The 25,180-nt window shown below is 38.1% G+C and overlaps 1 protein-coding gene across 1 annotated transcript; it reads right to left on the bottom strand.

Annotated features, from left to right (window-relative positions):
• Nucleotides 1-7,424: 7,424 nt before the first annotated feature.
• Nucleotides 7,425-8,051, bottom strand: LOC117337835 (zinc finger MYM-type protein 1-like). The gene has a single exon (XM_033898961.1). The coding sequence runs from the start codon at nucleotides 8,049-8,051 to the stop codon at nucleotides 7,425-7,427; it is 627 nt and encodes a 208-aa protein (XP_033754852.1).
• Between the last annotated feature and the right edge of the window lie 17,129 nt (nucleotides 8,052-25,180).

The raw sequence follows: 25,180 nt of genomic DNA, 5'->3' as shown, positions 1-25,180 counted from the left end.
TAGTTATCAGGCCAACAAATCTTGCTTTGTATAAGGAATCGACGCTAGATACTAGGGCCAACAGGTTGTTGTTTTTTTTATTTCCGACGAAGACGAAACGCCAGCTGCCGCTTTCAGAAAATTTACAACGACTTTATTTCGGTTGTTTAACCAACAGTCCAGTTTGAAATTCACCAAGCTGTCCTCACTTGCATAAACGTTGGAAATATCGCATGAATCTTGGTAGATGCAATCTGTGACAGTTCACATTGGTCGAAACAACCCGTTTGGATAGAGTGAATAATGTCCTGAACACTGGGACTAGTCCTAAATGATTTTGGTATTTTAGATGGTTTTAATGAATCTATACACGCAGTACAGAGAAAATGACCACGTTTCTGGCCCACTAAACGCTCAACAGTGTCTTTGGGAATTTTTTATGCCGAATGTCTTTTAAATTGAAAGTTTTGCCTTGCGAGTTCTTATCGTGGTTGTCACACACGGGACAAATTGGGACGCCTGAAAAATTACGATTTAGGAAATCATTATTCTAATTAACTTTCATGTTAAACTTGGCTATTATTATGAAATATAATTGAGGTATTGATATTTCGGGTGTAAACAAATTGTTTAAATAAAAATGAATTAATAAGTATTCCCACGTTAAATAGACCTTAAGATGTACATTTGTATATAAGGTTCATGCGATTAAAACACTCATTGAAATATAATTTATCATATGTACAGTTGTAATATTCAATTTGAAATTATATTTAATAAAAAAAGGTTTTGTTAATGAAAAAAAATAATATTTTGTGTTTTACTTTCATAAATTTAAACCTTCCCACCAAAACAAATTAGGTATGATTAGTATGGGCTACCGTAGTTGGCATCTCTCCGGAATCACAAGGAAACGGGTGGTTTCAGGTACTGTGTTACTCAACTTCCGGCTGCAGCGACCATTTTGCATTGGGAGAAGTGGCGGGTAGAGGGTGGTGAGGCAGTTGCTTGGCTAAGGCACAGGGGCTAGTAACGATATGAATGGGAAAAAAATGAAAAATAAGAAAAAAAACGTACGCAATACATATAACATAACACAAGGGAAGACACAGACAATCCTACCGGGTTTTTTTTAAATCTCTCGTCATTTTCTTATGCGTCGACCAATTTTACGCTGGTTTTCTCAGAAATGTCAATAAATAGCTATATTTAACGCTTACCGACATAGATTGGCGATTGCGTCCAGTCTTTAGCTATCACAAGTCCTTAAAGCAGACGAATGCAAGAGTCCGCCATTTCTTTACAACTAGTCTACGGCTTCTAATGGCGGTTTCCGGAAGTAGAGTGCAGGCGAGAAGTCTACTCGGAAACTTTTGTTTACATGTTCCCGTAACCTCTCGGATGTCATCCAATCACAGGTAAGTGAAACGGCGCCAATTTTCAAAAAAGATATCTCAACGTGCTCTACGATAAGTTCAAAAATATTTTTTTCAACATCGCCTTACGACAAATGACTCAATATCTTCCAATTAGCAACAATCGTCAAGTCAGTAATGGAGAACCAATAGTAACATGGTATGTTAGTAATTTTTCATAATTTAAAAAACTTCTTGTAGATTTGAAAGACATCAAACTTGTTAGTGGCAGAGAGATCACTGACATGTAGACTCCACAGGACGTCTTGTACACACAGTGACATATAGTTATAGTGCAACAATGTTCCTTATATAGGCCTATGTCTTAGTTTTTTGTGATGTAGGCGGACAATGCAACTAGTTTCAGTACCCTAAAAACTATATTTATATTGTAATAGCGAGACAGTTAAGGCGAACTTAAATTTTCACAATTTGTTTATGTAACTACTGAACAAGTTTATTTATACATTATAAGTATGGAATTAAATGTAAGTTCCCCTTTGTATTCTTGCTCGGTTCTATTAGTTGACATCATTTAAACTTTCTTTAATATCATCAGTAATTTAATAATCATAAGTTAAATTATGATCATTTTATTACTTATGAACTTAAAACTAACAATGACAGCTGCGCCCATTTACACATATTAAATTCATATTTTCAATTGCAACACTAAGATAAAAGGCATGATTTTAAAGCATATACTTTATCATAATTATTGGTATTATGAATACATGGAATAAGAGGCATGCTTTTCAAGTGTAGCCTACTGTATAATCTGTATTGCATTCACCAGGTCAGGTTCCTGCTGTCGGTGGATGCTTGTCAAGTTGACATGATGAAAGCATGTCTTCACTAAAAGGTGTGAGTGGACATATTTCCCCTCGTCATCATACTCAGGGGATGGCACAGGTGGCAACTGGAAGAAGTCTCCAGTGAGAATCACTTGAACCCCAGCAGCACCACTTCAACTTTATCCAAAATTCTAGCGCTGATCATACTGACTTCGTCAATAACAAGTACATCAATAGACTTAATACTAGATCGCTGCTTATACTCATCCCCATTGTTTAAAGTAATGAGCTCTTCTTTTGAAAACCGCCCATCCATAAGTCCAAAACAACTATGTAGTGTTGAACACCTCATTGGGACATTCAGTTTGTTATGCAGTACAAGGGCTGCCTTTCCTGTTGATGCCGTTAACATTACTTTCTTATATCAACGAGCATGCAATCTATCATTTTCCCTAATAAAAATGTTTTTCCTGTCCCTGGCATACCTGTGATGAGACAGTTATGTCAAGTTCTTGCGATTTTTAAGGCTGACAGTTGCGAGTCGTCCATATTGTTTACAAAATGTAAGCACGTGGTTACAATGACATCCGAGAGGTTACGGGAACATTTAAACAAAAGTTTCCGAGTAGACTTCTCGCTTGCACTCTACTTCCGGAAACCGCCATTAGAAGCCTAGACTAGTTGTAAAGAAATGGCGGACTCTTGCATTCGTCTGCTTTAAGGACTTGTGATAGCTAAAGACTGGACGCAATCGCCAATCTATGTCGGTAAGCGTTAAATATAGCTATGTATTGACAGTTCTGAGAAGACCAGTGTAAAATTGGTCGACGCATCAGAAAATGACGAGAGATTTAAAAAAAAAAAAAACCGGTAGGATTGTCTGTGTCTTCCCTTGTGTTATGTTATATGTATTGCGTACGTTTTTTCTTATTTTCATTTTTTCCCATTTATATCGTTACTAGCCCCTGTGGCTAAGGTGAGTTAAACATTAAAGAATAAGCCAAAGAAACAAAAATAGCAATTTCCCGTTAGAAAAGTGTGATTTTACAGCAAAATGCACAGGTGACATTTTCAATTAAACGTCGTTCTCGAAACAACCGAGTACTTGGATCACGCATGTACTCGCCATGACTCTCACTTTTACTCGCGTATACCTTTTCCGGCGGAAGTAACGCGATTTGCGAGTGTTTACAAAGTTATATATAGCTATTATAGCGGAATACCGCTATAATAGTGAAATCAGGACTTATCTTCAACCTGTAAGATCCAGTTCTATTTGTATGACATATGACGTTTTATTTGTTCATTACGTGACAATGACCAGTCATCTGTAAGTAAACATGAGTACAATTATTAATGTTGACAAGCAATGGAAATTTACATAATTAAGAGTTAAAATGTCTACACGAACACATGATCACATAACAATTGATACGAATGTCTACACGAACACATGATCACAGAACAATTGATACGAATGTCTACACGAACACGTGATCACAGAACAATTGATACGAATGTCTACACGAACACATGATCACAGAACAATTGATACGAATGTCTACACGAACACATGATCACAGAACAATTGATACGAATGTCTACACGAACACATGATCACATAACAATTGATACGAATGTCTACATGATCACATAACAATTGATACGAATGTCTACACGAACACATGATCACATAACAATTGATACGAATGTCTACACGAACACATGATCACAGAACAATTGATACGAATGTCTACACGAACACATTATCACATAACAATTGATACGACGTACCTACGAGTCTTAATTGAATAAGCCGGATGTTATCTGACATATCCTAGTAACCAAAACGGCACACTAATAAAGTCCGGAATTAACTGATCGCTCAGTCTAAGGGCGATAATCCTCTAGATGTGTATAGTTTTGTTTAAATTATTTTGCTGCGTGGCATATCGGTGTATTTTATTTATATCGGGTGGTGAGACTACTTTGCTATGTAGCAAATCGCGAGATTGATACATGTTTACACTGCATTACGAGATAGATAAACGTTCAGGCAACATGTCGAGATAGATATGCATGTATATTTACATTTACACTGCAGCCCCACTATATCACTTTACCAGGCTCAGTAAGAAGCTATGAGTCCATAACTTCCAAATCTTTATTATGACGTCATTCATATAGTGACGTCATAATTGTCACGTCGGCGATAACGAAAGATGGCTGTTGAAAAGGCTGTTCCGTCTTTGACGATAATAATTTGTTCATTTATCGTCGGAGCAAAATTCATGGATATAGTCTTTAAAAATCGTTGTCAAATGTAAATATAAGCATCGAACTGCTTTTAGTTGGAAGTTACGGGCTGATGAATGCCAACTGGACAAAGGCAAATTCAACATGAAGGGCTAGCGCGCTTCATTAAATTTGCCTTTGTCCAGTTGGCATTCATCAGCCCATAACTTCCAACTGAAAGAAGTTCAATGCTTAAATGTCGCGTGACGAGATTGATACATGTTTATGCAACATCGTGATATTGATAACTTTTCATGCCACGTGGCGAGATAGATACATTTTTATGTCACATGGTGAGATTGATAAATGTTCATACGGAAACGTAAATGGACCTCTACTTGATGTGTTAAGTATCTTGCGATTGATAAATGTTAACGCCACATGACGATAAAGATACATGTATACATGCCGCATGATGAGATTGGTAAATAGAATAGTTTACCCCTTGGGTGTGAGACAGGGGAATCTCACCCCGAGGGGGAAGATTCTTAAGTTGCCAAACACGAGGCTTGCCGAGTGTTTGGCAGCTTAAGTATCTTACCCTCAGGGTTGAGATTCCCCTGTCTCATGTCCATGGGGTTGAATGATATTTTTTTCTCTTACCCTGTTTACCCTCTTATGTATCTAATATGGACATTACGTCAATGCAAGGAAATTTTGACGTGACGTCATTGAATTGTCGCCGTGTAGTCATGGTATTGTTGACGTGACGAAATGCAATTGTTGTAGCTTGTCTTAACCTTGGGTGAGACAAGAAATTTTCTTTCTTTTTTCAGTTTTAAAATTTTTGTATTCATCCATGCATATTATAAGTACATGAAATACATAGAAAAAACATCAATTATAGATACAGTTTTACAGTAACACAATATCATTTTTTGAGAAGAGCATCAAGGGTGACAATGACTTGGTATACATAATAGTAACATTTTAGAAAATGCGTACATGTATATATATTGAAACAATGTTTAATGGCTAATAGAAATAAAGTATGTATTGAACAATTAAGATTAAGATGTACCATTGTTGAATTATATAAAGCTTACAGTATTAAGAGGTTGATATGTGTACATATATAATATTGAAGAGTTATGACATATATATGTATAGTAAGTTGACCATCACTTGCATAAACTGGCGATGTTGCATGATTGTATAGTATAGAATATATATAATGGTTTTAAGAAACCTCAGAAATGCAAGCTACCTCACTATTATATTCAGACTTGTCTCCCTTTGATTAAAAGCTATATCTGGATCTGCATATAATATAAAAAGGCTATTGAAAGTAGCTATTGTTAATTATTGATTTTATGGCATGTACTTATATAAGGCAAGTAGCGAATAGAGTAATTAAACAAGAAATAAAGGATTTTTTTTCTTATTATTTACAACATTTAATACAGCTTTCACACTCACTTTCACAATTTACTGAATGCATATATATATATATATATATACTTCTACAAATAAAAGGTGTATAAGAAATTTTCTTACCCTGGACAAGGATATCCGCAGTTTTACCGAGTTAAGATTTTCTTATCTCACCCTAGGAAAAAGACAAGCTACGCGTGCCCTTTTCACGTTCTCAACAATTGTATTTCGTCACGTCAACAGTACAATGACGTCACGTCGACAATTCAATCACGTCACGTTAACATTTCCTTGCATTGATGTAACGTCCATATTAGATACATAAGAGGGTAAACAGGGTAAGGGAAAAATAATCATTCACCCCCATGGAAGTGAGACAGGGGAATCTTAACCCTCAGGGTAAGATAATTAAGCTGCCAAACACTCGGCAAGCCTCGTGTTTGGCAACTTCAGAATCTTCCCCTCGGGTTGAGATTCCCCTGTCTCACCCCCAAGTATCAATGACTCAAACTGCTCATAAAACCGTAGTTTAAAGTGATTTCATGATTTGTATATAGACTCTCCTACCAATTTTAGATTGGTAACGAAACGTATAAGAGGCTTCCGTGTGAAGATTGGCTAAACCGGATATAAAAATTAAACGTATGACTGTATGACTGTTCATGTACAAAAGTAAGTTCATTTTGGGTAATTTGAAAAAATGGAGAATTATTTGCGCGTGTTTCGATATGGTGGAGTTTTGAGAAGTTATAAGCTACGTCTACGTATCAGATTTTCATATTCAGATTTTGATTTCAAATGTATTCATTCAATCGGTCACGCGTATATTAAACATGGCTGACAAAAGATTTGACTTAAATTTGTGACAAGCACATTATCAACTATCCAGCTATAGCGCTGTTTGTTTATGTGTACATAAGTTATACAGTTCATTATGTTACAATACTGCTTTACTTCCGTGTTTTGATACAACTGTCAATAATAAGCTTGTAGCATGGCGTGATTAGCGCGCATACCTTTCAAACAGTATATAGACAAAGATGTAAGATCGGAAAGTTCCGGCGGGAACATAGACGGCGCTACCTTCGGTCTTCAGACGGTATATAAAGCCGTCTGTTAGCATGTCAGCTGGACCAGATTTAGATTACTGGCCAAGAAACAGCGTAGGTCAGGTACGGTATATACTACGAGACGAAGTGAGTAAGCAGACTGTAGATGTAGCTGAAATAGTGCTTTCCTAAGTCGGGCTCTCTTCACGTTTATTTAGTAGGTTAGGGTGGTCGTATAGAGATATACGGGCTCTGCTGTGGTGAGGAGACGCTGTAACGCGTGCTCTGGAGTGTTCTTTGTTGAGCACTGGTACCTGAAGCTGGACTGTGACAGGCGCGTAGGCTAGGCCTGTTTGGATGTGTACGCCGACTTGATGCCTGCGAGGGGGTGGGCACGGGAGGGGGATACTTTGATTTATAGAAGGCCTAAGGAGTAATCTCCAGTATTCTGGTGGCAGTTTCATTAGTCCAACTAAACAAGAAATACGTCTATTTTGTGAGTGATAATCGGTTTTTATTCAACTTTCAATTTCCATGAGATATTGCTTGATGGACAATGCATATCCTCTAGCTTTGGAGTCGCCGTCACCTCCTAATTCCTCTAATGACTCAACAACAACTGCGAAACATTTCAAAAAGGTGTTAAGTGCGTCAACTCGGCTGAACCAGCGTGTTTCACAAAGTGTTTTTAGTTTGGTCTTCCTGTTCATGGCCATCCTTGCTTCATCATCATTTGCCAGGCATTCTTCGAAGTTCAGGAGACGCTTTGCTGAATAGTCAAAGGCGAAAGCAGCAGTCTGAACAGTGTCCATCATGTTCCTGACAATGGTCTCTTTGCATGAATGTGCTCTGCAATGTGTGTATAGAGCCAACGGAACGCGTTCTCGAATCCGTGCCTGCACACCACGATGGACCCCTGCCATATTGGCGGCACCATCATACCCTTGACCTCGCATTTGGTCGATATTGATACCATATTCGTCCAATGCTTCTAAAAATGTTTCTGCTAGTGCTTGTCCGGTTGTACTTGACGCCTCTCTGTAACCAAGGAACTCTTCACAGACCTCTCCCTGCTGACGGTTGAAGTAGCGGACATACAACGCGATCTGCTCCTTTGTCGAACAATCGGTCGCTTCGTCTGCCATAAATGCAAACACCCCGCGTTGTTGCAGGCATCGACTAACGATTTCCTAATCTGATCCGTGCACAACTCAATCAACTCGTTTTGTATATGTGACGATGTATATTTCGCTCTTGGGTCAGAGTTGGCCAAATGCTCAGTCAGGATATGGTCATTCTTTGCACTAAATCGTAAAAGAGCATGGAAATTTCCTTTTTGGTCTTCATGACCACGGAGGGCAATATTTTGTTTGCCACAAAATAAGATCACTTTTAAAATGGCTTTCAGAATATGCTTATTTTTTTCAACGTTGTCACGATTATGAGATAAGACATGGCTGAGGATGTCGGGTTTCCCGTCCTTTGCAATACGCACAAACTCCTCGCCGACAGAGACATTGTGGTGGTGGACGGAATTGCCAGAAGTGTGCCGAGCCACAAACTTACTGATGTTACTCCAATCGGTAACTGGCGATGTCTTACCAAACGTTGTGCGTTCTTGTGCATCCTCTCGTTGACTTCTAAAAAATACACAGTATGCACAGTATACTGAATCCTGTGACAGAGAATACCGCATCCATGGATATTTTTTAGCCAAATTTCTTGGAATTGCCTTTTTTTCCCATGAATGTCCCTACAAAAAATATCGGTAACTAATGATCTATCAGATTATCCCTTTCCCGAGGGAACTTATTCTTTATTATAATAGTTCTTGTCTGATACTACCCGAGCCGTTATACCTCCCCAGACAACACAATAAGATTATAAGACTCTTTCATATGTGTATATGTAGGATAGGGATATTCAACCCGAGGGGTCACAAAATGTGGTGAAACCCGAGGCTTGCCGAGGGTTTTACCACATTTTGTGATCCCGAGGGTGGAGTATCCCTATCCTACATACACACATAATGAAAGAGTCTTTTTCTCTCATATCATTACCGAATTTCTGGCGAAAGTGTCCCTCAGCCATCCATTTTCTTCAATTTTTTAATTTCTTTATTTGACGTTTTTACTAAATATACTTGTGATATTCTGAAAGATCATACCCTATTTTGACAAACTATGTTTGAACACAAATTTCATGCATTTTGTGGTTAAGTGATGAACGAATGAACTATTCGCCGATAAAAATTACCGTAACTTGACCGACTTTTACGTGGCCGTGATCAAATTGTCAACATCCGAGAAAAAGAAGTTCTATCAACAATACTGAAAGCCAACGCTGAAATGAGTTTTCCAACTTCACATATAATTTGATTTGCACCTCGACATATTTAATCATTTCACAGAACACACTACTTTTAAATGTCAAGTCAATTTTTTTTTTATAAAATACTACCTCACTGCATGACGTCACGACTGTCATTGGAATTCCATTCATAGTTCAAGGATATTGAGAGTGATGTCGATCTCGATCGCCATGACGCGGCGATGTTTCGTGGCTGGTAATTTTAAATTCACTGTGATTTTGGCAACTTCGTGTGTGAACCAGCGAACAGTGACTCTATACGAGTATTCGATCTTTTCTGTGACATAGGATTATATGTGTTTAACCGGTTGTCTTGATGGAATGACGAAGGTAGGTCAGTCGATAGGCTAACGATGATCATATTGAAAGGCTAGGATGGCAGTTAGTTTCATGGTTACTCTACACAAATATAGACTCTGAGTTACAATTAAAATAAATATTTTTATATGAACATCGAGGGGTGTCATTTTTACCGAATGTTCGTTCATTTAAGAGCCAATTCCCAACTTCCAAATACACAGGTTACTGAGTAGGCCTAACAGTTACTGACAGTACAGTACAGTAGGCCTAGAGTAAACAAATTCCAGGGCCCCCTGCTGACGCAAACGGAATCATTTCATAGGTTGTGACGTTTGACATTTTCTTTTTTATATTTTTTTATGTATGGCTTTTATTTTACTTCCTGTCTTTGCCAGGTGATTGTGTGTGTTTACATGTTTTTAATGACAAATGACAATTCTGGCGGGTAGGCAAGTCTGTATTGTACTGTACTGTAACTGTTACAACAGGCCTGTAGGCGTAGTCTAACTGTTTGTTACAGTAACGGAGTTATATGTTCGCTCAGATGAAATGTCTAATCGTTTAACCGTGTAGCCCTATTGATTTACTGCTGATATGATATATATTTATCTAAGAATGTATATATTTTTATAGTTAAGTCCAACGTTTCAAAACCGACACCGACGAAAAGGACTGTCGGATGTGAACACAAGCAGACGACGTTGTGAGAGTTGTCCCCCTTGAACGCAGATTAATCCGCGCGCGTGAAATGCTATGTAAGATAGATTTATCTTACATAGCTATCTTACATGGGCAAACTCTATCCAACATGGCGAGATATGAGAGAAAATTGTTTCTTCGGGAAAAGGGACAAAATTATTTTAGTACATCATATGACTGTCGTTTGACAATAAAAAGACAACAAACTTATATGTTGTGTTGCTGATATAGAGAATCTAGCACCAGATCTAGCAATATTGAATTTTTTTAACGAGTTTATCAAAGAGACATTCTTTCGTTTTAATAGAGTTTATGTCGTCAAAATGAAACAAAATAAAAAAAAAATGCGTATTTTTCCCTTGGAGTACATTAACACGGCAGTTAATTCTCAAGGTAAACCGGAGTTTTTTAAGTAGCAAGTCTCGAAAATTTATAATTCGCCCCGAAGTATCACAAATACCGCAAAGACAGACGATATTTGTGTATGACTTATCATTTTTCGGTACATTTCGGCGTTAATTCCATTACTATTGGACACAAACACTCATATAATCCTAATTCGGACATACATATGTATGTTTATTTCATCAATAGAAATTTTGCATGTTTCTGATGTCCGAACGAAGGAATGTCCCTTTAATTCTTTGACGACTATATTCTATTTATCATAAATGTAACTCGAGAAACATGCTTACTAAAGGTTTTTCAATGATACTCCTCTATATACCGACGTTTAAGGAAGCCATAGTTTTCACTACAGCGAAGTCCACTAAAAAAAAATTTTTTCAATAGATGTTAAATATGATAACAACAACCCCCCTGTAGTTTTTTCTATGACTGGACTGTCATTTACAAAATCAGTGATCTTTTTTTTGCTTCGACATTTCGTTATAACCATGTGGACTGACGTCACGGAAGTATATAATTGCTGAATCGGAATGCCTGGCAGGGATTTCAACAATCCGGAAGAAATAAAAACAAAAAAAACAAAAACAAAACAAAAAAATAAATAAATAAACGGGATACACGCTTGACCCGGAGATTAAAAAGACTATTTCGAAAAAAAAATGAGGTGGACGCCCGGGCGTACGAGCGTACGCCTGGCTACGCGCCTGAGTGAGCAGCGGTGCTTTCTAGCTGCTGTGCGTGTGTTGGTCGGTGTTGTAGGAGTTATGTCCCTTTGAGCGGGCAGGCGTACAGGCATAGTAGTCCGGTGTTGAGAGTACTCGTAGAGTACTGGGTCCCTAAGAGAGCTGTACATTACATGCTCCTATATACTTTATATATTGATAGTTGATATCTAGTGTTGCTTAAGTAGTGAGCAGATATAGGTAGAGACGTTTTGTCCCTTGCTCTACATTAGGCCTAGTTGGTATCTGTAATCATTGTTAGTCAGCTCTGCTCAGTAAGGGTGTGTATATATATTATTGCTACCATTCTTTGAGCAAGGCATGCTCAGAATATATTTTTGTAAATATCGGCACTTTTGAGAACCCGGTTGGAGCACCTATCAAGGATCCCAAGAAGTAACTTGGGTACGGACCCCCGACACGTTACATATATTATACAATACATGCATGGGTGATATAGTAATGTAATATAAAATAAATTCATAATTAGATATGGTTCCTTGAATTTTTGATGACAATAGACTTTATGAAATATTATATCACATATTATATCTTTCTGATTAAAAATGTTGGCCCAGAAATGTTCAGTCGAAGGGGAGTAACTCAATGCAAGGTTCATCTTTATATAGGACTGAGACCACAATTAAGTACTTCCGGGTTCAGGCCCCACGAATGAAATCCCCTCAAAAATGTATGTATTTCAGGAAAACAAATCAAATGCCTCTTTGAACTTGATTTTTGTTGATGAATTTAATGTGGATTTATAGTAGAGATGTCAATCTAGGTTTTGTGATGTAAAATAGTAATATTGATCATTTATTATGTGCGCCAGGACCCTGTGTGATGATTCTTGATTTGACCTCTACCCCTGACCCGGATGTATATAATCCATATACATCCACGTTGGTGACACATTTTGACAGCTATCTCCAGAAAATGCCCAACATGCTGGGTTGAAACTTTCATATTTTGCTTCTCAGATGTTGGTCTTGGCCAGGTGAGATGGAAAGTTGCATATGAGATTTTGGGAATTTATTATGAATTTAATGTTACAATGAAACATATAGCGAAGCTAATTGTGGTCTCGGTCCATATAGACAGTATTTGTAAGAAAGGGGAGTAACTCTGATCAATAGAAGCATTTTGTGTTATAAATTATGTTGTAACACAGAAAGACACTATCAATGAATCCCTTAATAAGTTCAACTTTTTTCTAGAAATCTACAAACTTATATAAAGTTAAATGCAAATTGAAAATAGCAAATATTAAATATTCTTTCATCTTGATAAAACTTGGATACTTTTGTATGTCATTACATTTGTATAGATAATAACTTCGCTGGTACATTATGTACACACCTTTTTGACGTGCAATACCTTTCTAGCGTGCTGTTTCTACAGGAAATTTCATATTGGAAGTTCGAAAAGTCATCGGCAAACATCCAATCTCTCCATTTACAAAGATATGTTGAATATCATTTTTATAACACCTAATAATTGTTTGCAAAACCTAAATATAACTTTTCAACTGGTAAGGCTGTGTTATATTTCACAGCTTTCAATATCCATTTTTGTTGTTTTTAACTATACATATGGATGTGTTTTTTTTTTATTTCAGTCATACATGTATTAAGGGAATTGGATCCCATCGGAGTAGGTTTCCAGCATAGAATCTCTGATCTGCCGGATAATGTTTCATACATTATAAATTACAAAAGGCCGTTTGAATTATTTCACAAGTGTAGATGATGAGTAATTTGAATCAAAATTTTTTTTGGTAGTGAAATGGCTTTTGAAAGCGATAAAGTTGATTAATTATCACATTAATTTAATACCAATATAGACACACCATCTTGTTCATAATAAAATTGTACAAATTCAATTTGGGAAAGGGCTATATATAAGTTGGATAACTTGTGCCCAATCCTATTGTATACATGGATACAAATAGAATATGTTTGAATCAATTAAACACACCAGTTTTGTTTCTCTAACGACATTTAAGCGGTTCTAAAGATCTGCCGTATTGGAATACTAAACATATTTCCATGAAACGACACTTCGCCCAAAATGATGTGTTTCTTTCTATCATTACACTCTAGTGTATCATAACACCAGAGATTTTCGTGTGATGCTCTTTATTGTAAAACAGTGTGCAAAACTTTCTTTTGTGTAGAATTTTGCGTCGTGATGTTTTGTACAAATATCAGGACTCGTTTACTTTACAAAAGATTTTTCTATCAGGATGTTTTGTACAAAATATAGGGACGAATTTTCTTTTGGGGAGGTTTTTGTGTCATGATGTTTTGTACAAAATATCGGGACATATTTTCTTTTGTGGACAGTTTTGTAGCATCTTTTGTTCAAAATATCGTGACACATTTTATTTTTAGGAGATGTATGAGTCCTGATGTTTTGTACAAAGTATCGTGACATATTTAATTTACTTAAGATTTCTGTGTCATGATAGTGCTGTTAAACACCTTGACACATTCACTTTACTATAAATTTGTGTCAGGCTATTAGCGGTCATCGTAGTTTATGATGTCTATGTACAGACCAGCATTTGTTGACCCGAAAGACCTTTTTCGTGTTGATCGCCCGTCAAGACTTCAATATTAATACTTTTCCTACTAATATTTCTTTCTGATCCCTTTATCTTCGGTTGTTGTCTCCTTGTGACATGTATCATATAACCGTGGATGTTGTAAGGACACTAATCCCGTAAAAAAAAATACAAAGGAAAAATACTATGTTCAACTTTTTGTGCAATTTGCATTAAAGCGACTTAATCTGGTTAAAACACTATATAAGATATTATTAAACTTATATCACCATAATGACTATGATATTATGATAGTGATAACTGATGATGATTGATAACATCTCTCTGTACGGAAGGAAAGAAGGGACGAGTGAGCATGAGTGATGCTTCCTTTTGTATTTGTCTAATATTAAAATGATTAAAAAAATTAAACTGTATATCATAAATTCCCCTTTTTGTTTCGAATTTTTAAAATGTACAGGATCATGTTTGAGAGTAACTAAAAAGAAAACAAAATATTGAGGTAAGTCCTACTTTTTGCATCAATAACTGCTATTAAGTGTCTCTCGGGAAAGAATCATGATCTTGGTCTAAACAAGAAAGAGAGGAAAAGGTAATTCCCGACGGGCACTCTATATACATGTAGTTACTGTCGCTTTAAATCCCAGAGTAGTCCGCCTTATCGGCGCCGAGGGAGTAAGCTGATAGGTGCGCAAACTAAACTTCTTGTGTATCAAAATGACATCATTAAAGATGACATATATGATCTCTGCGTGACAGGAATGCAGCGTTAGGTTATCCTGTCACCAAATCTTTTTTTATATTGACACACATGCTTCGGGTACAGCAATTATATCTCAAATCTCAACTGGCAATAGTATGGTGTTCCGTTAGGGCCAAATTTCCAATACCGCTTCCTCGCTCCCTCGACCTTAAACGTGAAGGAACGAAAACACGATGGTGAAGGAGCGAAGGAGAGGAGGAGAGAAGAAGCGAAGGAGCGAAAACACGACAGCCATCGCGTTTTTGTTCCTTGGCTCCTTCGCGTTTAGATCGACGGAGCGAAGGAGCAATTTTGCAAATTTGGCCCTAACGGAACACCATACAATAGGCTGTTGATGTTATTGTAAACCATGACGCATTTTAAGATATCGTCTACAAAACGAAGGTGAGGACCAAAGTCATTCCCGACGGAAACTGTATATAGAGTAATCACAGGGCAGGGAGTATGCTGTTACATATATGTTTGTGTTACACTACTATCGCATCCCAGATTTATTTTGACAATATTAAATAAGGCTAGCAACGTGACATACACATATTTATTCCTGTGTATGAATCCGAGCATGGCGTTGGGGAAAAAATTACAAAAACGATATCCAAATTCAACGTCGCTTCTTAAGTTCATGTCGCTTTAAACCCTACAGGTAAGGGTGCACGGACAAAGACTTCTTGTGTTATCTAATTGCGTTATAAAAAAAATAATATATACAATCTCTTCGAGGGAGGACTGTAACGTTGAATAAACATACTCCATTATGGCATTGTTCAGGCAATGAATTCTGTCGCCAAAAAAATTGTTTGTAAGGTTTTCGCACATGCTTCCGGTTACAGTTATTATGATTTAAAATCTCAAAGTACAAAAGGCGACGGGCTGTTGATATTTAAGCAAAGCGCGACGCATTTTAAGATATTATGTAATCAGTAATGATAAGGGTTGTTCCCTGTCAAATATTGTTCTGTGTTGTATACAACTTATTGTAAGTACGGTGGCAAATGTTCAAAGCACTTCAAACTCAATAAGTTGAAATTAACTTGAAGTCGTGTCCCTGTATTCTGTGAACGTGATTTAATGTAATTCCATTGAATGTATTAAAGCCCGTTTCCAAAACAGGAGTGTAGCGAATGGCTCTCTTGGTAGCATAGATTCCGCTACCCTTAATCTATGCTATCGGAACACCTCGCCTCCGTAAGATATAGGGTAGCGGAATCTGCCGAGGTGTGCAGAATGCATATTATGCTGTTGCAACTTATCATTTTGTATTCATTGCGCGATCAGTTGTTAATTGTATCCATAGCTTACGTTTTATTATCTTGACTGGTAGGCAGTGCCAGGATTGATTAGTCCCCTACCGGTGAAACCAGGGGTGGGGGTGGGGGAGGGGGGTAATGTACGTAGCACCGAAGTTTGTCAGCACTCCTGTGGTTTCATTCCTTGAGGGATTTTGATCAATCTTCTCACAGTTATAAAGAATCATAATAACTAGAGCACTTTTGACTTTCAAGATTGTTAAGTCAAGGTCACCGTTCCTATTTTTAGAAAACCCATTACCAGCACTCTTTATTCATCGAGAGATTCTTATCAAACTTCACACAACTACAATAGGTCATAATATCTCGGACAGGTCCGGGTTTTAGGGTTGTTTGAGAGCTCGGAACTTTAAGTGTTTACAGGAAAAATAATTAGCAATCATAGCATAACATTAATGATATCCGAATACAAAAATTAGATATATAAAAACAAAAACGGAAAATGGTGTTGCTAATAAGACGTAGCTAGTAGCATTAACCTGCAAACACTTATGATAGGTTTAAGCGATTATAATGTTAAAAACAACTTGCAGAAAAAGATATGAATCGTGATATTTTCCTAGCGTTTCTTACAAAATTAACACTGTCTATTTATTACTGAAATTAAAAGTGACTGCAACAATCCTTGGTTGATATCTGAAATATTAAAAAAACATAAACAGAGTGGTCTTGATATAATTCATATATTATTGATCTTAACCCAATCGGAAAACTACTCGTGCTATTCCGTCATATCTTCTGAAAAAAACACGTATGTCCTTTTTAACGAAAGTAAATGACCTCGTTACGTGACGAACCATATGGCTATCTATAGGGAGTAATTTCAATAATCAAAAATGCCCTTATTAGATACCTCAAACTCTGCGATTGAACTATTATTCCTAAAACAGTCTTCTTGCTTTATGCAGAATTTGTCATATTGTCTAATAAGAACATTTTTGATGATTGAAATGCCTCCCAGATTCTATATGCCATATTTGTTTGATATTATTCACAGCCACCGTTTGCATTTCAAAGACAAAATCGGCAAGGGTTAGTGTTAGGGTGAAAGAGTCTGTTACTGTCATGTGTGTATTTATTGAGCATCCGCCTTACTCACCTGATCTTGCTCCATCAGACTTTCATCTATTTCCAAAACTGAAAACATCTATTTCAGACACCCTAACCATAACCCTAACATGCAGTGGATGACTTTCTGAACAGCCAAGAAAAGGAGTTCTATAAAAGTGGCATTGAGGCCCTTAAACACTGCTGGCACAAGTGTATAGATACTGAAGGGGATTATGTTGAAAAATAATGCATATGTCCCGACAAAATTCAAATCCTTCAATATGAGGCTCACAACTTATCAATCAGTCCTCGTATATCGTATCTGTGACAAAATAATGCTATTTTTTCGTTTATTTTCAAATTTATTTTATTTTTAAAAGTAAAACCATAATAAAGCAAACAAACAGACAAGCATATTCAGTTTTCTATATGGATTTTCCCCTTCCGTTAGAAGAAACATGGTTGGAATTATGGAAATATTTCATTTTGATGTATTTGTGAAAAATGTATGGAAAGTGAATTACTATAAGCATTATCATGTCGTCGTCGTCACCATCACCACCACCACCACCGCCACCACCATCATCATCATCACCATCACCATCATCATCATCATCATCATCGGAAACGAAATAGTGAGAAGACCAAAGGAATTATTCTAGTTACACCCTCGCCTCGCTCGGTTGTTATACGTCCTGAGTGACGAGAAATCGTGCAATACCTGATTTTAGCGAGTGAGAAGAAATCACTCAGCTAGTCCCCATACCTCACTTCTTCATTGTGTTCTGAAAACGTTACCTGTACCCGTATACGTACCAGGGATTTTTGACTAACAACGTTAACACAGTCGGCCAGTATGCATCCTGAAGGACACAAGAATTTTCATTAGTGCTAATTGAACATTAAGTATGACGAGAGGTTTGGGAGAAATTCAACGTTAGGGAAGTTTTGGATTACTATCCAGATCCGGGGTCCGGGAAGGTAAGGAGTGTCTGTTATGGCAAGCATAGATCACATAGAGTAAAATCCATTGTAAATTTACACTCTACAGCATTATTGACGTCACACAGTATGCTTCAGTGAGGTAGCACTATAAATCGGCAAAAGTTCCGGCCTATCACAAGGAGACTTATCACGATCAAACAGCAGCCTCCCAAAACACACATATACACTCATCACACGCATGCATGTCGCAGGCACGGGGGGCGTCCTTAAATGACCTTAACTGTTAATAGGACGTTAAACAAAATAAACCAAACCAAACCAGTCACATATCATGATTAATTTCAATTTGAGATATTTATCCTTTCAACTAATCATTTAAGATATTTATCCTTTCCACTTACTCTTGCTTAGCGCTCAGCATATTAGGAGTGGGACGACTGGTTCGCCCATTGTCAGTAAAATGTGACCAGGTGGGGTGGCCTGCTGGGTGTCTTCGACAGTATGCTTCAGTGAGGTAGCACTATAAATCGGCAAAAGGTCCGGCCTATCACAAGGAGACTTAACACGTACATACCGCAGCCTCCAAATATACACATACGCACTCAACACACGCATGCATATCGCACGCACGGGAGGCCGTCCTTAAATGACCTTTGATGTTGATAGGACGTTAAACAAATAAAACCAAACCTTTCCACTTTATTGACTAATTATTGACTATCTCCCCTTTCTCACATTGCCACTGCACATACATCATCACTGGCCATGAAAGGGGTTGTGTGTTCAGCGAAGTGCGGTAGTAAGAGATGTATTAGCCGCACTTGTCCATTGTCTGGTGTAGGAAGTATTCAGTAACAGGGTGTATTAAGACTTTTCTATTTCCGACAATTCAGCTCGAGCTCACCAACAGATGATCGCGAGGTGTAATCTAAATCTGAGTAGGTGAGTCGGAACAGTAAGTCACACATCATGTACCGCCATAAAATGTTAATATCTTTATAACTGTTATTGTGAAATATATATAGACAGATATAAGAAAAACACTTCCTTGATAGTATCCAGTCCTGATATTTGTCTCATTCTCCCTTTCCCTCTTCTCGTACTCTCTCTCAATCAAGAGAGCCTCCTATTTATACCTCATGTGAACGTGCCGCCAGAACTTAAGAAACCCCAGCCCGTCACAAAACTGTCAAAACTTTCCATTTTTGTCTCTAAAACCGGACTCATTGGCGTCTCCTCGAATCAAATGAAAATACCATTATTTTATTTGACCACAGGTGTTGACAGATAACTTAGTCCATTCTGGTTCTAACCGGAACATCCTAACTGAGACCAGCTTCGATATCTGATTATTTAACCATGACTTTACGTTATTTAAATGATGACATAAGCCTTTCAAAATATGTAAATTCGGTCAAAATACAAAGACGAGACTATGAAATACCAATGATGTCTAATTATAACTTCAGCTGACAACTTATGTCAACGATGATGTTATGCGCTGACTTTCAAATCATGCAAACTTCATCATATATTGTGGCATGATGACAATGACGACGACGACGACGATTATTATTATTATTATTATTATTACAAGCTAACCGGTAATAAGTATTTATATATTAAAGTATTTAAAAGGTAAAAATTGTAGTAATCCAGACGATTCTGCCGTTGATACATTTATTATGAGTGTTTAGGCGTATAATTCCCTATGGCGTATTTTAGTGTGGCCCGTGGTCGGGGTCAGCTGAGGGAGTCAGATCAGACCTGTAGACCAGTCAATTTTAAACAAAGATGCACTGTACATGAGAAGTACAAATATTCTTAATAGAAAAATCCCGCGGATAAGTAATTAGATCGACTATCGTTGAGAAGATGAATTATTTAATATGACCATATCTGTAAACTGGAAAACGAAAGTAGGTCTAGCCCAACTAGGTGAAGCAAATACTGCTATTTCCGCAATAACTGTTCGTTTTACTTGATATGATAACTATGAACAAAATCAGTGTTACCTTCAGTTGTATTTTAGCACATTGGTGTCTCAAAAAAATGCGAAAATAATCCGGTAATGTTCAAGATGTTCTGTTTTTATTATCGTCATGTTTTCCGGGTCACGTTCTAATAGCATGTGAGCTTCCGGTTACGTCATCAAATTCATTTCCCGCGAATTTATTGGGAAATCTAAATCAACACTTAAAATGAAATGAAGTGAAAGAAATAAAAAATGCATGAATAAAAATATTGGGATCAGTTTAAAGTGCAACATTAAATTTTCATCGTAAATAATTGCTACGATTTGCTAACCTAAAGCATAAGTAATTGAAATCAAATTATTTTAAAATTCATATTTCGTTTCTATTATAATCTTAAAATTTGCATCACAAGATCGTTTAGAAGCTTTGCAATACTGACTCTTTCAAACGCACAGATGCTTTGATTTGAACAAAGATGGCGACCTGAAGCTGTGAGGCGGTTTGGATTGGAATTAAATTGCGTATATTTCGGCAAGTAAACATCGTACAATGTTCCCGTGTGGTCAGATCATCTAGTTTTTCCAATATGTATTCAGAACAGTTGTTGTTTAGTCGCTACGGTCATTAACATAAAAATTCGGATTATTATATAAATACTTATTTAATTACTTCTATCATCTAATTTCTTAAGTTATTTCGTTTCCTCAATTTACCTAGCGTGAATATTCCATCACTTGTTGTATAGGTTTGAAATTAAGCTACCCACCTGCTAGCCCCTATGAGGTTACGTGTGTATCGGACATCGCTATATATTCGTGCACACCCCCTCCCCGTATATACTTATACCTACACATGTATACCCTGGGGCAAGAGCGATGTCAATTCCCATACTTGTGAAATCACCCCTATGTCTACCTGGGAAATATGTCTTGATACTGTTGTTATGTAAGATAGGTGTATGATATAGATCGACCAATGTGTTACACTCGCAATAACATTTTTTTTGTACGTTCTAGACCTAATTAAGCCCTTGTCCCCACAGGTATATGTCTGCCAAACTATTAGAGTCGTGTTGCCAAAATCTAGGCCTAAACTGTTTGCACAAAACCTGGTTTTCAGAGTCTCGGTAATGTGTATAGGTTCCGGACTAGATTTCAGAGTCTCGGTAATGTGTATAGGTTCCGGACTAGATTTCAGAGTCTCGGTAATGTGTATAGGTTCCGGACTAGATTTCAGAGTCTCGGTAATGTGTAAAAGTTCCGGACTAAATTTCAGAGTCTCGGTAACGTGTATAGGTTCCGGACTAAATTTCAGAGTCTCGGTAATGTGTATAGGTTCAAGACTAGACTTCAGAGTCTCGGTAATGTGTATAGGTTCCGGACTAGACTTCAGAGTCTCGGTAATGTGTATAGTTTTCGGACTAGATTTCAGAGTCTCGGTAATGTGTATAGGTTCCGGACTAGATTTCAGAGTCTCGGTAAAGTGTATAGGTTCCGGACAAGATTTCAGAGTCTCGGTAATGTGTATAGGTTCCTGACTAGATTTCAGGGTCTCGGTAATGTGTAAAGGTTCCGGACTAGATTTCAGAGTCTCGGTAATGTGTAAAGGTTCCGGACTAGATTTCAGAGTCTCGGTAATGTGTATTGGTTCCGGACTAGATTTCAGAGTCTCGGTAATGTGTATATGTTCCGGACTAGATTTCAGAGTCTCGGTAATGTGTATAGGCTCCGGACTAGATTTCAGAGTCTCGGTAATGTGTATAGCTTCCCGACTAGATTTCAGAGTCTCGGTAATGTGTATATGTTCCGGACTAGATTTCAGAGTCTCGGTAATGTGTGTAGCTTCCGGACTAGATTTCAGAGTCTCGGTAATGTGTATAGGTTCCGGACTAGATTTCAGAGTCTCGGTAATGTGTGTAGGTTCCAGACCAGATTTCAGAGTCTCGGTAATGTGTATAGGCTCCGGACTAGATTTCAGAGTCTCGGTAATGTGTATAGGTTCCGGACTAGATTTCAGAGTCTCGGTAATGTGTATATGTTCCGGACTAGATTTCAGAGTCTCGGTAATGTGTATAGGTTCCGGACTAGATTTCAGAGTCTCGGTAATGTGTATAGGCTCCGGACTAGATTTCAGAGTCTCGGTAATGTGTATAGGTTATGGACTAGATTTCAGAGTCTCGGTAATGTGTATAGGTTCCTGACTAGATTTCAGAGTCTCGGTAATGTGTATAGATTCCCGACTAGATTTCAGAGTCTCGGTAATGTGTATAGGTTCCTGACTAGATTTCAGGGTCTCGGTAATGTGTATAGGTTCCGGACTAGATTTCAGAGTCTCGGTAATGTGTATAGGTTCCGGACTAGATTTCAGAGTCTCGGTAATGTGTATAGGTTCCGGACTAGATTTCAGAGTCTCGGTAATGTGTATAGGCTCCGGACTAGATTTCAGAGTCTCGGTAATGTGTATAGGTTATGGACTAGATTTCAGAGTCTCGGTAATGTGTATAGGTTCCTGACTAGATTTCAGAGTCTCGGTAATGTGTATAGGTTCCGGACTAGATTTCAGAGTCTCGGTAATGTGTATAGGTTCCTGACTAGATTTCAGAGTCTCGGTAATGTGTATAGGTTCCGGACTAGATTTCAGAGTCTCGGTAATGTGTATAGGTTCCTGACTAGATTTCAGGGTCTCGGTAATGTGTATAGGTTCCGGACTAGATTTCAGAGTCTCGGTAATGTGTATAGGTTCCGGACTAGATTTCAGAGTCTCGGTAATGTGTATAGGTTCCGGACTAGATTTCAGAGTCTCGGTAATGTGTATAGGTTCCCGACTAGATTTCGGAGTCTCGGTAATGTGTATAGGTTCCGGACTAGATTTCAGAGTCTCGGTAATGTGTATAGGTTCCGGACTAGATTTCAGAGTCTCGGTAATGTATTTAGGTTCCGGGCTAGATTTCAGAGTCTCGGTAATGTATTTAGGTTCCGGGCTAGATTTCAGAGTCTCGGTAATGTGTATAGGTTCCGGACTAGATTTCAGAGTCTCGGTAATGTGTATAGGTTCCGGACTAGATTTCAGAGTCTCGGTAATGTGTAAAAGTTCCGGACTAAATTTCAGAGTCTCGGTAACGTGTATAGGTTCCGGACTAAATTTCAGAGTCTCGGTAATGTGTATAGGTTCAAGACTAGACTTCAGAGTCTCGGTAATGTGTATAGGTTCCGGACTAGACTTCAGAGTCTCGGTAATGTGTATAGTTTTCGGACTAGATTTCAGAGTCTCGGTAATGTGTATAGGTTCCGGACTAGATTTCAGAGTCTCGGTAAAGTGTATAGGTTCCGGACAAGATTTCAGAGTCTCGGTAATGTGTATAGGTTCCTGACTAGATTTCAGGGTCTCGGTAATGTGTAAAGGTTCCGGACTAGATTTCAGAGTCTCGGTAATGTGTAAAGGTTCCGGACTAGATTTCAGAGTCTCGGTAATGTGTATTGGTTCCGGACTAGATTTCAGAGTCTCGGTAATGTGTATATGTTCCGGACTAGATTTCAGAGTCTCGGTAATGTGTATAGGCTCCGGACTAGATTTCAGAGTCTCGGTAATGTGTATAGCTTCCCGACTAGATTTCAGAGTCTCGGTAATGTGTATATGTTCCGGACTAGATTTCAGAGTCTCGGTAATGTGTGTAGCTTCCGGACTAGATTTCAGAGTCTCGGTAATGTGTATAGGTTCCGGACTAGATTTCAGAGTCTCGGTAATGTGTGTAGGTTCCAGACCAGATTTCAGAGTCTCGGTAATGTGTATAGGCTCCGGACTAGATTTCAGAGTCTCGGTAATGTGTATAGGTTCCGGACTAGATTTCAGAGTCTCGGTAATGTGTATATGTTCCGGACTAGATTTCAGAGTCTCGGTAATGTGTATAGGTTCCGGACTAGATTTCAGAGTCTCGGTAATGTGTATAGGCTCCGGACTAGATTTCAGAGTCTCGGTAATGTGTATAGGTTATGGACTAGATTTCAGAGTCTCGGTAATGTGTATAGGTTCCTGACTAGATTTCAGAGTCTCGGTAATGTGTATAGATTCCCGACTAGATTTCAGAGTCTCGGTAATGTGTATAGGTTCCGGACTAGATTTCAGGGTCTCGGTAATGTGTATAGGTTCCGGACTAGATTTCAGAGTCTCGGTAATGTGTATAGGTTCCGGACTAGATTTCAGAGTCTCGGTAATGTGTATAGGTTCCGGACTAGATTTCAGAGTCTCGGTAATGTGTATAGGTTCCGGACTAGATTTCAGAGTCTCGGTAATGTGTATAGGTTATGGACTAGATTTCAGAGTCTCGGTAATGTGTATAGGTTCCTGACTAGATTTCAGAGTCTCGGTAATGTGTATAGGTTCCGGACTAGATTTCAGAGTCTCGGTAATGTGTATAGGTTCCGGACTAGATTTCAGAGTCTCGGTAATGTGTATAGGTTCCGGACTAGATTTCAGAGTCTCGGTAATGTGTATAGGTTCCTGACTAGATTTCAGAGTCTCGGTAATGTGTATAGGTTCCGGACTAGATTTCAGAGTCTCGGTAATGTGTATAGGTTCCGGACTAGATTTCAGAGTCTCGGTAATGTGTATAGGTTCCGGACTAGATTTCAGAGTCTCGGTAATGTGTATAGGTTCCGGACTAGATTTCAGAGTCTCGGTAATGTGTATAGGTTCCGGACTAGATTTCAGAGTCTCGGTAATGTGTATAGGTTCCGGACTAGATTTCAGAGTCTCGGTAATGTATTTAGGTTCCGGACTAGATTTCAGAGTCTCGGTAATGTATTTAGGTTCCGGGCTAGATTTCAGAGTCTCGGTAATGTGTATAGGTTCCGGACTAGATTTCAGAGTCTCGGTAATGTGTATAGGTTCCGGACTAGATTTCAGAGTCTCGGTAATGTGTATAGGTTCCGGACTAGATTTCAGAGTCTCGGTAATGTGTATAGGCTCCGGACTAGATTTCAGAATCTCGGTAATGTGTATAGGTTCCGGACTAGATTTCAGAGTCTCGGTAATGTGTATAGGTTCCGGACTAGATTTCAGAGTCTCGGTTATGTGTATAGGTTCCGGACTAGACTTCAGAGTCTCGGTAATGTGTATAGGTTCCGGACTAGATTTCAGAGTATCGGTAATGTGTATAGGTTCCGGACTAG

This window comes from Pecten maximus, chromosome 11, assembly GCF_902652985.1.
Source record: "Pecten maximus chromosome 11, xPecMax1.1, whole genome shotgun sequence".
In the NCBI taxonomy this organism is placed as follows: Eukaryota; Metazoa; Mollusca; class Bivalvia; order Pectinida; family Pectinidae; genus Pecten; species Pecten maximus.
The sequence above is the reverse complement of the archived record's forward strand: the minus strand, read 5'-3'. Positions and strand labels throughout refer to the sequence as shown.